At 39.4% G+C, this 17,602-nt stretch overlaps 1 protein-coding gene across 2 annotated transcripts; it reads right to left on the bottom strand.

The window, feature by feature from the left end:
• Positions 1-351: 351 nt before the first annotated feature.
• Positions 352-17,164, bottom strand: LOC122009089 (chloroplast envelope quinone oxidoreductase homolog). 2 transcript variants are annotated; one of them, XM_042565102.1, is made up of 4 exons: positions 16,912-17,070; positions 16,322-16,463; positions 4,056-4,147; positions 352-1,222 (listed from the first exon to the last, which is right to left on the bottom strand). In XM_042565102.1, the coding sequence occupies exons 1-4, from the start codon at positions 16,984-16,986 to the stop codon at positions 536-538; spliced, it is 996 nt and encodes a 331-aa protein (XP_042421036.1). In that variant the 5' UTR covers positions 16,987-17,070; the 3' UTR covers positions 352-535. The 2 variants fall into 2 exon arrangements, with proteins under 2 accessions (XP_042421036.1, XP_042421035.1); XM_042565101.1 differs by lacking the exon at positions 16,322-16,463 and having other exon boundaries at positions 16,912-17,164.
• Positions 17,165-17,602: the final 438 nt, after the last annotated feature.

Raw genomic sequence — 17,602 nt, 5'->3', positions numbered from 1 at the left:
AATTAAGGAAACACCCAAGGAAATCACTATCAAGTACTCAAAAGTCAAGGACCACATCATTTGTTGCATATGCAATATGCAATAAGAAAGATCAGATTATGTGGATCATTTTAGCCAGTTCAGGTTCATACTACATTTTATTTCATAGTGCACCAGGGAAGGTGCAAAGCGTTTGAAAAAGTTTGAGCTGTTCTAGACATGAGGCCGCTAATCAATGACCGGGATGCAAAGATACAATGGGTGCAATGCAACAATTGGGCTGGGAATGCTGACTCGTTCTTTTAAATCCTAAAATATTTGAGCAGGAAACTGAATACTAAGCAACATAACTTTGATGAGTTGAAAGAAGTATTAGCTACTTTGCCACAGCATCCATTTGTAGTTTTATTAAGAGGAAGAACGAAATGAGTGTCCTGTATACTAGACAGCCTGAATAAACATCATTCGCAAAGTACTAATGCATAGCCATATACAAAGACCAGAGCAAAGATAGATACATGTATATAGTTGAGCAGAATGGTAACTGATAACTGGTTCATATTTCGATAATGATCTTCCCTGTAGCATGACCACTGATGCTCTTGGCCCAGCCCTCTTCTGCTTTACTTAATGGATATACGGAGTCTATAACTGTCTTGAGCTTACCTTCCTTTACCAAATTGAGTAAGAATTCCATTTCACCGGACTTTGATACCAACATCAGTGGTATAAGCTTTTTCTTTGAAAATGTGATCCTCTTCAGAATGGAAGCAGCAATAGTTGTAAAATTGGGAGTTATATCAATGACCTTGCCACTGCTGCTCAAGTTGGGCTCAAAAGTGGACCAGGGAATATTGGTGGCGCAATGGATGACTCCGTCATACTTCTTGTCTGATGGACTCTTCAGTTTCGCACCCTCTGGAGTCTTGTAGTCCACCACCTCATCTGCTCCTAGACTCTTTACCAGTTCTATATTGCGAGCGCCACATGTTGCTGTAACATGGAGTCCTGCATACTTGGCAAGCTGGACAGCATAGTGCCCCACACCACCAGAGGCAGCTGTTATCAGAATATTGGATGAATTGTTGGGAGTATCAAATTTAATCCCAATAGCCTTCAGTGACTGGAGAGCAGTCAGGCCTGCTATTGGTAGGCCTGCAGCTTCGGATGGTGAAACCTCAGGCGGCCTAATGGCCATCGCAGCCATTGTTGTTACAGCAAACTCGGCAAGCCCACCACCATTCTGTAATAAGAAAAATCAAAGTCAATAGAAGGAATAAATCATGCATGACAGATTGGCGAGGAAGGAAAAAGTGATATTGACATATCCTATCCCTCAAAACCAACATCAAACATGGAGCTTGGTCTAGCAAAGAAGGTTAAGAAGATATGGATATGTTTGTCGATTATACAGATACAGATCTAGAAGCAAGAGAGTATTTCCAGAATTAAACAATGTGGATGTGTAATTTTGCAACACTAACAATGTATTGCAACCTTGATCATCATCAGTAGAATTGTGAATGGGAGAATAAATGTGCCTTGAACAGTTTTTTGAATGATCATCTCTGATAGGGAGTGCTATGCAGAAAAGTAAGGGGAGCAGGAGGATGAACATTCTGTGTTAAGTCTCAATATGGATAATTTCTGATTGAAAGAAACCAATGTTTATTTGAGGATAAAGCAGGTCGACTAGAGATGCATTCAGAAATGTCAATTGATAGAGAGTTGGACAACAAGAGTACCAGTGAAGGCACATTCTAAGTGGAAGGTGATTATAGAAATGATTCGGTTAGTTGATATAGGGTAAAAGGGTATGCTGGAGGTAGTGAAGAGGAGAATCTTATTCTGATAATAGGTACTGGTCTGAATCAAAATTTTTAGCACAGATTTATTCAGAGCCTGGACAAAAAGAATCACTGCCAGAGTTTTCTTTCTTTGTCAGTGTTTTTTTTTGAGTCTGTGCAGTTAGTGGGGTAGTTAGGACCAGTAGTTCAGTAGGTAATCAATAGTAGTAGTAGATTTTCTGTTTTCAGTCACATATTTCTTGGTGTAATGTTGGGGGTTGGAAGAAGGTCATTTCACAGAAGATTCCATCTTAGCTGGTCAGGTAAGTTGTGTCTTTACCTTTGATTTCATTGCCACCTTATAACTTAATGGGTTATCATGGGTTTTGCCACAAAAATCCTTGAGTACAATATAATCACTACTTTCGGAGGCAATCTCAGAGTCTCACGAATTCAATCACCACCTCATGCATTAATATGTGCCCACAGGTATGCAACATTAACAACCAAGCCATATTCCACAAGGTGGGGTCAGCTAAGGTATGCGAAAAATCAATTATTTCCACAGCTGAGTGGAAATAATTATTACCATGGGGTTAATTGCTAAATCATTGTTTATAAAGTATTGACAGATCATAGCTAAACTTTCATTCTAACGAATCTATCTGCATGTTTTGGACTTGAAACCCATACTGCCCATTGCCCTGCCACCTAGAAATTTTTTGATGTGATGTCAAACAGGTTCCACATTCAAAAAGATAAATTGGAGTAAACAATGAAAGTTATTTTGACAAGAACCTGTCTAGGTTATATGAATGGAGATAAATCATAGGGCCAGCTTATAGCCAACCGTCAAGTGGTTAGAGGGTGGAAGAAGTTTTTTCCCTGATGGCATGCGCCCGACGGGAATTGCTCTCTACCCCATTATAATAAATCTTTCACGCTCTAATCAACTGGACACTCCTGTGGGGACTATACTACTATATCGTTGAACTTACATGTACTGGGTTTTAAATAAGAAAATAATGTTTTGTTAAATCAATGTAATAAAAGGACATGGATGCATAATATTGTTGTTTAGCTATTGGGAGTGTTTTGGAAGGGGGGCCTTGGCACAACGGTAAAATTGTTGCCATGTGACTAAAAGGTCACGGGTTCGAATCTTGGAAACAGCCTCTTGCAAAAAGCAGGGTAAGGCTGCGTACAATGGATCCTTCCCCGGGACCCCGCATGGCGGGAGCTTAATGCACCGGGCTGCCCTTTTTTTTTAGCTATTGGGAGTGTTTTCCAAGAATTTTCCATCATTACTTATTCAAGTTTTCTTCTCGCAAAAAAATTAAATTGCTTGCATTGTATTTTTAATTTTATTTTTTGTATTCTTTTGAGCATTATTTGGATGTTAAATTGCGGTTAAAGGCTCAACAAAATGGGATTTTATCTGGACCGTAGTCATTTAGCCTCCTTTTTGTTAAATGCTTACACCAAAGGAGAAATTCGTTTGGTTTACTAATTAAAAGGTTTGTTTTGATCATTTTAGAGAGGATAAGTTTTTGGAGGGAGCAAACGAGTCCACACACTACACTAATCCTCTATGCACGAAAAGAGGAAGGATTGTGTGACCTTTCTTATGGAATGGATAGGAATTGGTAGTTTCCCTTATCTTTTTCCTCTCAGACCCAAGAATTTAAAACAATCTTGCTATTTAATAAAGCATAATACATATTATTATCAGACATCATTAGTTTTTTAATTTTAGATCTCATAAATTAAATAGAATTATTTTATTCTCATTCTTTGAACTTCTTCTAGGATTTCAATTTTACCTATTCTGCCAATCAAATGCTATGAATATCTACATTTTATATCCATCAATACCAGCAATGATTCCTCAAGATAGACTATAATTTTCATTAAATGAGAGGGAAAAAGATTAAGATGATATAGATGAGTTCCAATATGACCAACAGTTTATGTAAATAAGAAAGCCAAATTGATTAGAGTCGAATGAATGAAAAATGAAGAGACCAAAAAAAAAACTATATTCAACATAATTACAGGGAATTTCAAAGATATGAATATTACTATCAACATATCCTGACATTAAATTCAATAATGGCAAAAGATTCACAGTCAATCTAAATAATTAGGACTCAAGATTTCTTATTATATGAAAGAGCTTCACTCAGAGAATTTGGATTTTTTTGATTTACTAAAACAGTCATAAGCCTTAGTAACAATTATTTCACTCAAATAAAATTCTACATCAAAGAAAGAACATCAAGCACTTACTAGAAAGCTTAGCATACCAACAACTTTGTCCCCTTTCTTAAAGGAATTAACCCCAGAACCTACTTCTACAACTTCTCCAGCAGCATCAGAAACTGTTTCGCAAAAAAATGTCAAATTATATATGCAGCATTGAAATATAAAACCCCATCAGTTACCAGACCTACACAAAACTGATTTGAATCACTATTAGATGAGTAAATCTGTTATCTGATTAAATAAAACGAGAATCCAGAATCGAATTCTTTGAACTTTTTTTATTCATGATTACTGAAACACCAAGAAAAGTGGGCAGCCTTAAGGGAGCCTCAACAACTATACAAAACATAAAGCCTAGCAATAGTAGGAAATCAAAGGTCATGGCTAGGTAAACACTAGAGAGTCCTATTTCCCTACCGTCAATTGTACTACCCCACACACTATGACATTGGAAAATGTTATGCAATCTCAAGATAATTCTCAAACTATATAAACTTCATATGATGTTCGAAAATAACTAATACAATGATTCATTTATGTTGACATCATGAAGGGGAAGATAGGATTACTAAAGAAACTTCGCTAACTACAGCATTATATTTATCATCGCAAAATTGAAACAACATGATTAGTCACCTATTATTAATAGAATCAATGATGACTATCGCCACCACCAGGGCAAGCCAAAAACCTCATAAATAGACCTGACATTAAAAGATTTATATCTTGGTGAACACCCTAAGTGATTGGAAAATTTTGCAATTTATTGAACCATCTATAGGCTAAACTCCTCTAGCATACCAGCTTCAAAGGACACAATTGGAGCATCAAAAATCCTTCCAAGAACTGCCTCTGGATTTTAAAGATAAGACATCATAACACACTTCCTTCACCAATGAATCATATCTAGGAATAAAACCAAACCGGCATACCAAAACAGATTCGCGCAGGATTTTCAAGAAAACACACAAACACACACTTAATATTTCGCAAAGTAGGGAACTTACAAGATGTAGAATACTAAGCAAACAGAACACTCAAGTAAGGTTCAGGTTATGCCTGAATTCCTTGCAAGAGTTCTTCTTATAGATAACGCTGGGTGCTCATTGGCCCCATCATCACGTTCATCAGTAAGAAGATAAGAAGAAATCTAGACAATTATTATGATGCATCTACTAAAGCTACTTTGAAAAAGTAACTTTACTTAAAGTAGTTTGGACAGCTTGCAATAAAGTAAAGTAAAGTTGGGTGGTCGTAAATCATTGGGTCCACCATGTCGTTGCATTAGATCTTAAAGTTTCTCATCCGAGATACGCAATCTTGTAGTAGATATGCTGCTTGTGAAAGCTGATCATCACACTGTTTGACAGTTGGGTACCAGTCATTCCACCAGTTGTCTTTTCCTCTACACTTATTACATTCACGCTTTAGTGAGTGGATGAGTCATAACTATTGTAATGTATTAATAGCCTGTATTGCTGCTCGTTGCTCAAGTTGATGCAGATCTTCTGAGATTTGATGGAACTCATTGAGTGGGACTGGACGGCCATGGCGTTTATTTGACTCCCGTTGGTATTGTTCAGCGAGATCGAGAGGGCTTTCAGGGCCTTGATCAACATCTCCTGGGCCTCCTGGTTGGGCTTCCTCACGAGCTCCTTGAGTGCTGGTGGTACCAAGGCTAACCTGCCTAGGTCTTGCTCCGGCCATTCTGTAAAAATTAACACTGAAATTAGGCGAGATAGAGAATCTGCTACCGGGTTATTCTTGCCGTCAATGTGTTCAAATTTCACTGATGGTCCAGCTCCAGTGATATAATCAGTAAATGAGAGCCATCGTACTCTGGATGGTTTGTGATTAGCTATTTTCCCAAAGAAACTTATAATGGCTTGACAATCCGTTCTGATTAGAAGTTCAGTTTTGTCAAGAAAATAAATCTTCAAAGCTTCCATTGTGTTTTGCACCGCATGAATTTCAGCATCCATGGTTGATTTGGGAGGATTAAATTTTCCACTTGCATATGCACAAATTTTTTCTGAGGATATTGAGTCAAATTTGCTCTTTTTCCATTTACATATGCCTCCCCACCCATCCATGCATCCATCAACTTCTAGAATGATGTAGCATTCTGATGGAGGTATTTCAAGATCTGGGAGTTGCTTAACCTTTTCTTTTATCTGCCGTATCAAATCCCAGTCTTGTTGGTTTAGCTTCTTCTCACCATTAGGTGAAGTTTTAGCATATATAGGTCCCAAAAGTTTTCCTAAATTAGGAATATAGTTTCTGGCATAATTTAGAAGACCAAGTCAAGAACGCATACCTTTTGTGGTTTTGAGTTCATTATCCTTAAAATCAGCAATTTTTGTGATCACATGCGGTTGAAGTTTGATTCTGCAGTTTCCAATAATTGCTCCTAGAAATTCAATTTCTGACACTGCAATTTTCATTTTAGTGGGGCTTAAGACAAGTCCATTTAACTGGCAAATATTAAGCATATGCTGAAGGTGTTGTTCATGGCTTCTTTCATCAGGGGAGAAGACTAGAATATCATCAATATAGACAGCAATAAAATCTTCTGTTCCCTTAAATCAAAGATCCATCTTTCTTTGAAATATTGCAAGGGCATTTTTAAGCCCAAATGACATAACAAGCCATTCATATAATCCATCGGGTACCCAGAAAGCGGTCCATTCTATTGAGTTAGGGTGCATGGCAACTTGATGAAATCCGCTTTTAAGATCAAATTTTGTTGCTTACCTTTTTTAAAATGGTATTGATGCCCGGGAGGCTGTATTGGTCTTTATGAGTAATATCATTAAGACACTTATAGTTGAATACTAGCATTTCTTTCCCTTTCTTCTCTTTTCCAGATTCTAGATCAATAGTGGTCCCTGAGTTAACTATGATAGTAGTTGTTCCATGCCTGCTCTTGCTGGGCCGAATAATACCCAGATCTAATAAGGCCTTTACATGCTTAGAAAATGCTTCCTTTTGGGCTAGCGTTAAGTGCTTCAAAGGCCTATCCTCAATAATAAATTCAGGATTTTTAATATCCAATTGGCACAGGATTTTATTCTTCTGCCAATGTTGGAGAGGATTCTCCCTAATGACTCCTTGCTTTTTCAGCTCTTGTAATAAGGGACTGAATTTCTGTTCAAACGTTGAATTGATTCTTCCAGAATAAATAACCATTTTTTGATTTGTATATATTCTTCCTCCTCAAGGTCAAGCTCCTCAATAGCTGTGTTCACAGATGGTAATGTATTGATAGTAGTTAGATTTTTGTAAAAAGTAACAGTGTTACCCTCAATTCGGAGTCCTCCATGCATTGCTCTGATAAAATTACATCCAATAATAAATTGAATGTTATCACCTAACACCATTGGAAAGCTGTAGGTGTATGATATTCTGAAAATATTGTCTCCAATTATCATTCGTCCACTTTTGAGCTTCATATTGGCAGATTGTTGTGAATTAATACCACTGAAATTCACCACAAACGTATTTTGTTCCAAGGCATCTTTTGGAACAGATCTTTGATCTACACAACAAGTTGTTGCACTAGTGTCCAGAATTGCTTTTAACTTGAACTTCGAAATGCCTGGGATTTCAATTTCCACAGTTAAATTATATAGCATGTTCTTCACTAACCGTGGACTCGATGTCGTTGCAACTGTTTATTCTATGAGCATGTTGGCAGTTTCCTCAAGTTCCTGGAAATCCTTTTCCAGGTCATTTTTTAATTGTAAGGCTTCCAGCTGTGATTTGTAGTATGCGATTTCTTTTTTTAATCTTCTGATTTCCTCTTCGCACCAGATAATATAGTTTCTTTGTTCCTGTATTAAATTCATCGGATAAAATGGTGTAGAGGGTGCAGGAGGTACGGGTACCTCTTTATTAAAATAATACGGTTCGCATAGGTTGTATACTGTAAGATAGCAGTCTGGGCAGTGTTTCTTCGCCCTTTGAACAATACTTCTTTTGCAACAGGTACATATATGTGATTGTGGAGAAAGAATCTTTTCATTATGCTTCCATTGATGCAAGCAGTTTGACTGTGCATCTATTAACTTGACTTGCTGTCGATAACCTCCATCCACTAATCCAAGCATATATATAGAATTTAACTGCAAAAATTGAATAGAATGTTGTACCTCAAAAACATCATCTTCTCCTTCAGAGATGCTATAGATAGCATCGCTATGCGCTTCTCCTTCTTGTACAGATAGGATATCATAATCATCAGGAAGGTTAAGTTGCTCGAATATAGCAACTCTTTTGACGTTTCGCTTTTCATTTGGGCAATCTTTTGCAAAATGCCCTTCTTGACCACATAAATAACATTTGCATTTTTTGTTTCTTAATAAATGCTTATGTTTTTCTATCCTGGCATGAGTATTATGTGGTTTACCTTTGTAGGTTTTGGATTGTCGAACTCCCATTTTCCTGGATCTAGATCCAGTCTTCTGATAATATCCTGGGATGGGAATTTGACTGCAAAATGATAAATCCTTCAAAGACCGCTTAAATGCTGCATCTTTACATTCTTGCTCAAGAAATTTATGAGCAAAGATAATCCTTAGAAAAACACCAACTGTTAGACCAGGGTGTTTTGCTTCAAAAGCTGTCTTGATTCTATTTCCAAGGTCTCCTGACATTTTCAACCAGAATTTCTCAGAGAGCTCAGGTCTTGCAAAAAGGCGTCCAGTTTTTGCTGCTAATCGCATTTAATCATTAATATACTGTATAATATTTTTAACATTATCACATGCCAATTTTTTCAAATCTCTATAAGCGTCCAAATCACCTACGGATACAGCAATGGGTCCACCCGGTTATCCACCAGCAAATAACTCTCCAGGACCCTCCAATTTTCAGCCGATATATGAACAGCAACCCCCCAAGGCCAGATTTAAAGGAGGAATGAATAATGAGTTATGGACCCTACCCTCTGCACAGCAACAAAGTGGGGCCCTTTTTGTTATTCCTAAGCAGTTAAACTTATTTGATGATGCCTTTTCAAGATGAGAATCAATTACAAAAAATTTTGTGGCATCACAAGCTTTCTCAGACTCAAAAGAAAAAATAGAGTTTATTGAAAATTTATTGGGGGAAATTGAAAAAATCACATGGATACAATGGAGAATGACGTATTCCACTGAATATGATGTTCTTATCTCTATTAGTGAAGGTCGTGAAGGAACACAGAATATCATATCACAAATGAGGCGAGTATTTTCTGCAGAAGACCCAACTCAGGGCTCAACTGAAATCCAAAATTCAGCTTATAGAGATTTGGAAAAATTGGCATGTGATAATGTTAAAAATATTATACAGTATATTAATGATTACATGCGATTAGCAGCAAAAACTGGACGCCTTTTTGCAGGACCTGAGCTCTCTGAGAAATTCTGGTTGAAAATGTCAGGAGACCTTGGAAATAGAATCAAGACAGCTTTTGAAGCAAAACACCCTGGTCTAACAGTTGGTGTTTTTCCAAGGATTATCTTTGCTCATAAATTTCTTGAGCAAGAATGTAAAGATGCAGCATTTAAGCGGTCTTTGAAGGATTTATCATTTTGCAGCCAAATTCCCATCCCAGGATATTATCAGAAGACTGGATCTGGATCCAGGAAAATGGGAGTTCGACAATCCAAAACCTACAAAGGTAAAGCACATAATACTCATACCAGGATAGAAAAACGTAAGCATTTATTAAGAAACAAAAAATGTAAATGTTATTTATGTGGTCAAGAAGGGCATTTTGCAAAAGATTGCCCAAATGAAAAGCGAAACGTCAAAAGAGTTGCTATATTCGAGCAACTTAACCTTCCTGATGATTATGATATCCTATCCGTACAAGAAGGAGAAGCACATAGCGATGCTATCTATAGTATCTCTGAAGGAGAAGATGATGTTTTTGAGGTACAACATTCTATTCAATCTTTGCAGTTAAATTCTATATATATGCTTGGATTAGTGGATGGAGGTTATCGACAGCAAGTCAAGTTAACAGATGCACAGTCAAACTGCTTGCATCAATGGAAGCATAATGAAAAGATTCTTTCTCCACAATCACATATATGTACCTGTTGCAAAAGAAGTACTGTTCAAAGGGCGAGGATACATTGCCCAGACTGCTATCTTACAGTATGAAACCTATGCGGACCGTATTATTTTAATAAAGAGGTACCCACAACTCCTGCACCCTCTACACCATTTTATCCAATGAATTTAATACAGGAACAAAGAAACTATATTATCTGGTGCGAAGAGGAAATCAGAAGATTAAAAGAAGAAATTACATACTATAAATCACAGCTGGAAGCCTTACAATTAGAAAAAGACCTGGAAAAGGATTTCCAGGAACTTGAGGAAACTGCCAACATGCTCATAGAAGAAACAGTTGCAACGACATCGAGTCCACGGTTAGTGAAGAACATGCTATATAATTTAACTGTGGAAATTGAAATCCCAGGCATTTCGAAGTTCAAGTTAAAAGCAATTCTGGACACTGGTGCAACAACTTGTTGTGTAGATCAAAGATCTGTTCCAAAAGATGCCTTGGAACAAAATACGTTTGTGGGGAATTTCAGTGGTATTAATTCACAACAATCTGCCAATATGAAGCTCAAAAGTGGACGAATGATAATTTGAGACAATATTTTCAGAATACCATACACCTACAGCTTCCCAATGGTGTTAGGTGATAACATTCAATTTATTATTGGATGTAATTTTATCAGAGCAATGCATGGAGGACTCCGAATTGAGGGTAACACTGTTACTTTTTACAAAAATCTAACTACTATCAATACGTTACCATCTGTGAATGCAGCTATTGAGGAGCTTGACCTTGAGAAGGAAGAATATATACAAATCAAAGAAATGGTTATTTATTCTGGAAGAATCAATTCAACGTTTGAACAGAAATTCAGTCCCTTATTACAAGAGCTGAAAAAGCAAGGAGTCATTAGGGAGAATCCTCTCCAACATTGGCAGAAGAATAAAATCCTGTGCCAATTGGATATTAAAAATCCTGAATTTATTATTGAGGATAGGCCTTTGAAGCACTTAACGCCAGCCCAAAAGGAAGCATTTTCTAAGCATGTAAAGGCCTTATTAGATCTGGGTATTATTCGGCCCAGCAAGAGCAGGCATAGAACAACTGCTATCATAGTTAACTCAGGGACCACTATTGATCCAGAATCTGGAAAAGAGAAGAAAGGGAAAGAAAGGCTAGTATTCAACTATAAGCGTCTTAATGATATTACTCATAAAGACCAGTACAGTCTCCCGGGCATCAATACCATTTTAAAAAAGGTAAGCAACAATTGTATATTTTCAAAATTTGATCTTAAAAGTGGATTTCATCAGGTTGTCATGCACCCTGACTCAATAGAATGGACCGCTTTCTGGGTACCCGATGGATTATATGAATGGCTTGTTATGCCATTTGGGCTTAAAAATGCCCCTGCAATATTTCAAAGAAAGATGGATCTTTGTTTTAAGGGAACAGAAGATTTTATTGCTGTCTATATTAATGATATTCTAGTCTTCTCCCCTGATGAAAGAAGCCATGAACAGCACCTTCAGCGTATGCTTAATATTTGCCAGTTAAATGGACTTGTCTTAAGCCCCACTAAAATGAAAATTGCAGTGTCAGAAATTGAATTTCTAGGAGCAATTATTGGAAACTACAGAATCAAACTTCAACCACATGTGATCACAAAAATTGCTGATTTCAAGGATAATGAACTCAAAACCACTAAAGGTATGCGTTCTTGGCTTGGTCTTCTAAATTATGCCAGAAACTATATTCCTAATTTAGGAAAACTTTTGGGACCTTTATATGCTAAAACTTCACCTAATGGTGAGAAGAAGCTAAACCAACAAGACTGGGATTTGATACGGCAGATAAAAGAAAAGGTTAAGCAACTCCCAGATCTTGAAATACCTCCATCAGAATGCTACATCATTCTAGAAGTTGATGGATGCATGGATGGGTGGGGAGGCATATGTAAATGGAAAAAGAGCAAATTTGACTGAATATCCTCAGAAAAAATTTGTGCATATGCAAGTGGGAAATTTAATCCTCCCAAATCAACCATGGATGCTGAAATTCATGCGGTGCAAAACACAATGGAAGCTTTGAAGATTTATTTTCTTGACAAAACTGAACTTCTAATCAGAACGGATTGTCAAGCCATTATAAATTTCTTTGGGAAAACAGCTAATCACAAACCATCCAGAGTACGATGGCTCTCATTTACTGATTATATCACTGGAGCTGGACCATCAGTGAAATTTGAACACATTGACGGCAAGAATAACCAGGTAGCAGATTCTCTATCTCGCCTAATTTCAGTGTTAATTTTTACAGAATGGCTGGAGAAAGACCTAGGCAGGTTAGCCTTGGTATCACCAGCACTCAAGGAGCTCGAGAGGAAGCCCAACCAGGAGGCCCAGGAGATGTTGATCAAGGCCCTGAAAGCCCTCTCGATCTCGCTGAACAGTACCAATGGTAGTCAAATAAACGGCATGGCCGTCCAGTCCCACTCAATGAGTTCCATCAAATCTTAGAAGATCTGCATCAACTTGAGCAATGAGCAGCAATACAGGCTATTAACGCACTACAATAGTTACGACTCATCCACTCACTAAAGCGTCAGGAATGCAATAAGTGTAGAGGAAAAGACAACAGGTGGAATGACTGGTACCCAGCTGTCAAACAGTGTGATGATCAGCTTTCACAAGCAGCATATCTACTACAAGATTGCGTATCTCGGATGAGAAACTTTAAGATCTGATGCAGCGACATGGTGGACCCAATGATTTACGACCACTCAACTTTACTTTACTTTATTGCAAGTTGTCCAAACTACTTTAAGTAAAGTTACTTTTTTAAAGTAGCTTTAGTAGATGCATCATAATAATTGTCTAGATTCCTTCTTATCTTCTTACTGATGAACGTGATGATGGAGCCCAATGAGCACCCAGCGTTATCTATAAGAAGAACTCTTGCAAGGAATTCAGGCATAACCTGAACCTTACTTGAGTGTTCTGTTTGCTTAGTATTCTACATCTTGTAAGTTCCCTACTTTGCGAAATATTAAGTGTGTGTTTGTGTGTTTTCTTGAAATTCCTGCGCGACTCTCTTTTGGTATCAATAGATGGTGTTGGCTTAATCAACTTTGTTCTCAATTGTATCTATTGGTGCAAAAATCATGACAGTTTCCAAAATTACCTCTATAAAAATTATCCCATGTTGGCAAATTCAATTTCAAAGTAAACATTCTATAGATCAGAGGGTTGATTAACCTTACTAATTCCCTGTTGGGGGTCGTTGGGGGAATCTTTCCGATTCGAGATTTGACGAGTTTGATTTACTTGTCAAGCGACTTGAGCAGATCGAGACATATACGTCAGAGACATAATACAATTAGACAATTACTCTCAATGGGAGTTATCACTGTTGACTATATACAGTCAAAGTTTGTTAACCAAAAGGTTGAACAGAGAGTTAGTTGCAAGATCCTCTAGGAGAATGAGCTTGATGCCATTGTCAACGATCAGTGTAGAGGATACTCAACCTATGCTTACTGAAGATCCCAAGAACTAGGTTCAAAGGGACAACCAATTTGCACTAACTAAATGAGAAAACTCAATGAAACAGTAACAGGACTAGGGTAAGCCAATAGACTTTTAATGATCAAGAAGAGTAGATGAATGCTCTGGAGGGATCACCTATGTGAGAAAGAAGTGGAGTCGTTTTAAAGAGAATTGAGGCACAATTCTTAGCGCTTCTCACATAACTAGGCGTGTTCACGGCCAAGGAACACACTCATGAGACCTGAGCTATATCAGGGAGAGTCTTGGGTAAGATCTGTCCATGCTTACACCAACGGCCGAATAGTTCAAAGATATCGCGTTTACAAAGGAAGGTTCAAATAACACCTACCTATCCTATACTCGACTCAACTGTCAAAGGCTATCACACTTGTTTCCATTTATGTGGGAGATTGTTGGAAAATTTGAATAGAAAAACGACTTGTGGGTTTTAGTCCCGCAACGAAAGAGGGGCTTTCCGGCTGAGTCAGAGCAAAGGGGGTGAGAATTTAGGGCCCAGATTGCACTAACCTAGGGTTCTTTTGTGAACCCAATTGCTCATAAAAATCGGTCGGGGCATGATGTGTCTACGAAAGTCAGTCGGGAATATGATATGTATCTCTTTCGGACGCTAGAGCACACATGTTCAAGACATGCTTTAACTTGTTGCGCAAGTATTCGCAAATACTTGTTGCGCAAGTAATCAAAAAAATACTTGATGCTCAAGACTTGTCACGCAAGAAAGGAACTTTGCTTGCTCTGCAAGAAAGGAATGTTGCTTGCTTCGTAAGATAAGACCTTGACTTGCTCCGTAAGAAAGAAACTTGCTCGCTCTGCAAGAAAGGAGACAACTTGATGCTCAAGTCGTGACTTGTCTTTCTTGTTGAGCAAGCAAGTTTGCTTGTTGCTCAAGAAAGGGTTTTCCATATAAGGAGGAGCTTGACAAGGAAGAGATATATTCATTTCAAGGGTGTGTATTTGAGAGTTGAGCAAGAGACAAGAAGAGCTTGAGCGAGAGTTCCATTGCGAATCCCCTTTGTTTCCTCCTTCGTTCTGCTGTGCAATTCTTCGCTCGACAGATACCTGTGATAATGTTTGGGTATAGCTCAGATTGCCTAGAAAACCAATGCTCGGTTGTGCTCGTGGTTTTTGCCATTTTATCATAAGAGATAGACGCCCATCTAAACCTCAGAGCACATCTGGAGGGGGCGAATCTGTTTTAAGGAGACTGTATCCTGCAGGACTTGGCATCCACTTAGTGTTCGTGTCGCAGCTCTCGGCATCCAGTCGGCGACTTGGAAGCATCGAACCATCGACTCTGCATCCATTTGGGTCGGGGAAGCCCCTTGGCTCCTCGCCGACTCTCGACGAAGAGAGGTTGCCAACTCGGCAACTCTCAGCAGCTTGGCGCCGCTAGGCAACTCATGGTGTCCGCTCGAGAAAGCGACTCATTGACTCGGCGCATGGCTCGGCTTGCTACAAACATAGCTTTGAGATTATCTGCTCAAGCCGCTTGACAAGTAAGTCAAACTCGACAGATCTTGAGTAGATAATCTCAAAGCTATCAGCTGTAGCAAGCCAAGCCACGTGACGAGTCGGTGAGTCGCTTTCCCGAGCGGATACCGTGAGTGGTCGAGCAGTGCCAAGCTGCTGCTGAGAGTTGTCGAGTGGGCAACCTCTCTTCATCGAGAGTCGGCGAGGAGCCAAGGGGCTTCCCCAACCCGAATGGATGCAGAGTCGATGCTTTCGAGTCGCCGATTGGAAGTCGAGAGTTGCAACACGAACACCAAGTGGATAGCAAGTCTTGCAGGATAAAGTCTCCTTAAAACATATTCGTCCCCTCCAGATATGCTCTGAGGTTTAGATGGACGTCTATCTCCCAGGATAAAATGACAAAAACCACGAGCACAACCAAGCACGTCGTGGCGATCTGAGCTATACCCGAACACTATCACAAGTACCTGTCGAACGAAGAATTGCACTGCAGAACGAAGGAGGAAACAAAGGGGATTCACGATGGAACTCTCGCACAATCTCTTCTTGTCTCTTGCTCAACTCTCAAAGACACGCCCTTGAAATGAATATATCTCTTCCTTGTCAAGCTCCTCCTTATATAGAAAGCCCTTTCTTGAGCAACAAGCAAACTTGCTTGCTCAACAAGAAAGACAAGTCACGACTTGATCGTCTCCTTTCTTGTGGAGCAAGAAGGTTTCTTTCTTGCAGAGCAAGTCAAGGTCTTATCTTACAGAGCAAGCAACATTCCTTTCTAGCAAAACAAGCAAAGTTCCTTTCTTATGTGAAAGTCTTGAGCAAAGACTTGAGCATCGAGTCTTTTTTTGATTACTTGCGCAACAAGTATTCTCGAATACTTGTGCAACAAGTTAAAACATGTCTTGAACACGTGTGCTCTAGCGTCCGAAAGAGATACGTATCATATTCCCGACTGATATTCGTAGGTACATCGCGCTCCGACCGGTTTTTACCAGCAATTGTGTTCACAAAAGAACCCTTGAGTTAGTGCAATCCGGGCTCTGGATTCTCACCCCCTTTGCTCTGACTCAGCCGGAAAGCCTTTCTTTCACTGTGGGACTAAAACCCACAAGTCACGTTTCCATTCAAATTTTCTAACATTCCCTACCAAAATACACACATATCCACAAACAACTAGAGTAACTATTTCTTACCAGGGGTAAATGGAAATCTGGGTGGCAGAAACGGGCGGAACATGCCTTTCTGGATTTTCCAATCTACTGGGTTTATAGCAGCTGCCTCCAACTTCAACAAAACCTCATTTTTCTTGGGCGAAGGAATAGGAACCTCAACATGCTGAATAAGCAGAACAATCAATCAACACAAAAATGCAAATGGATGAAAAGCAGGAAAATATGCAATTAATGTGTTGCAAAGGACAGATCACGAAAGGATCCTGTAAACTTCGACAATAAGTCCATCAGTGCTCAATATCACCAAGCAAAACAACAATATCCATGGTATTTGAAGGGGAAAAGACTATGATTATCTGCTCATAATCTTCCGAACAACCAAACAGTCAAATAAATCAAGAATTGCCGATACCTGAAAATTTTATCCTGTTGATTTGCTAATCAATCAGTCAAAGTAAATCAGAGTCAGAAATCGATTAGTAAATATCAAGTAGAGTCAGAACATCTTTTTGGCCTTGGATCCTCCATCCAGCAGACGAAGTGTTTTCCTTTCTGTCACTCGCTTCGCCGATTTTAAAAGCCAAACAAGAATCCAATGGGGGCATGCTTACCTTGAGGCCGGCGGCACCGCCTCCGTAGGAGTCGTACTGTACAGCCTTCATGGTGCTTGGTTTCTCCGCCGCCATTCGAGGTGGAGAAAGGAGCGAGAGCAGTGATGAAATAAGAACTGCGAAGGAAATGGCTACTTTTATAGAAATAACTGGAACGTGTTTCGACAAAATTTCCAGGGAGCCCTTTTCTTATTTCCCATAGGCATAGGCAATAGGCAATGGGCAATAGGCACCCCATACTTTTTATTATTCAAAACAAGTGCCCATGCGAAAACACATAAAATCCCGAATAATTCCCATCCCTCCAATCCTCTCTCTGCCTGTCTCTACCGCCGCCGCCGCCGCCGCCTCCCGGAACCGACCATCCCGCCGGCCACTTCCTGACCGCTGCACCGCCTGTAGGTGTCTCAGGTCCGTCGCCTATACCAATTCCGGGATTCCCCCCTCTGCCTCATCTATTTTCCGCCGGCGCCAGTGATCTAGCGGAGGCCGTCGAAGACGAGGGAGGTGACTCTGTCGAGGCCACCAGAGCGAGCCGTCGGCCTTGGTGTGGTGGTAGGTGCTGAGAAATACAACCCAGGTGCGCTCCGCAACGACCACGAACCGGAGCGCCTCAAAAGCTCGTACTGGCCGCTGCCGCTCGACTCGTACTCTTAACCGCGCTCTGCTCCGCGAAAGCCTCCACCACATC

This window comes from Zingiber officinale, chromosome 8A (genome assembly GCF_018446385.1).
Source record: "Zingiber officinale cultivar Zhangliang chromosome 8A, Zo_v1.1, whole genome shotgun sequence".
NCBI classification, from domain to species: Eukaryota; Viridiplantae; Streptophyta; class Magnoliopsida; order Zingiberales; family Zingiberaceae; genus Zingiber; species Zingiber officinale.
This window is presented reverse-complemented; position numbering and strand designations above follow the sequence as displayed.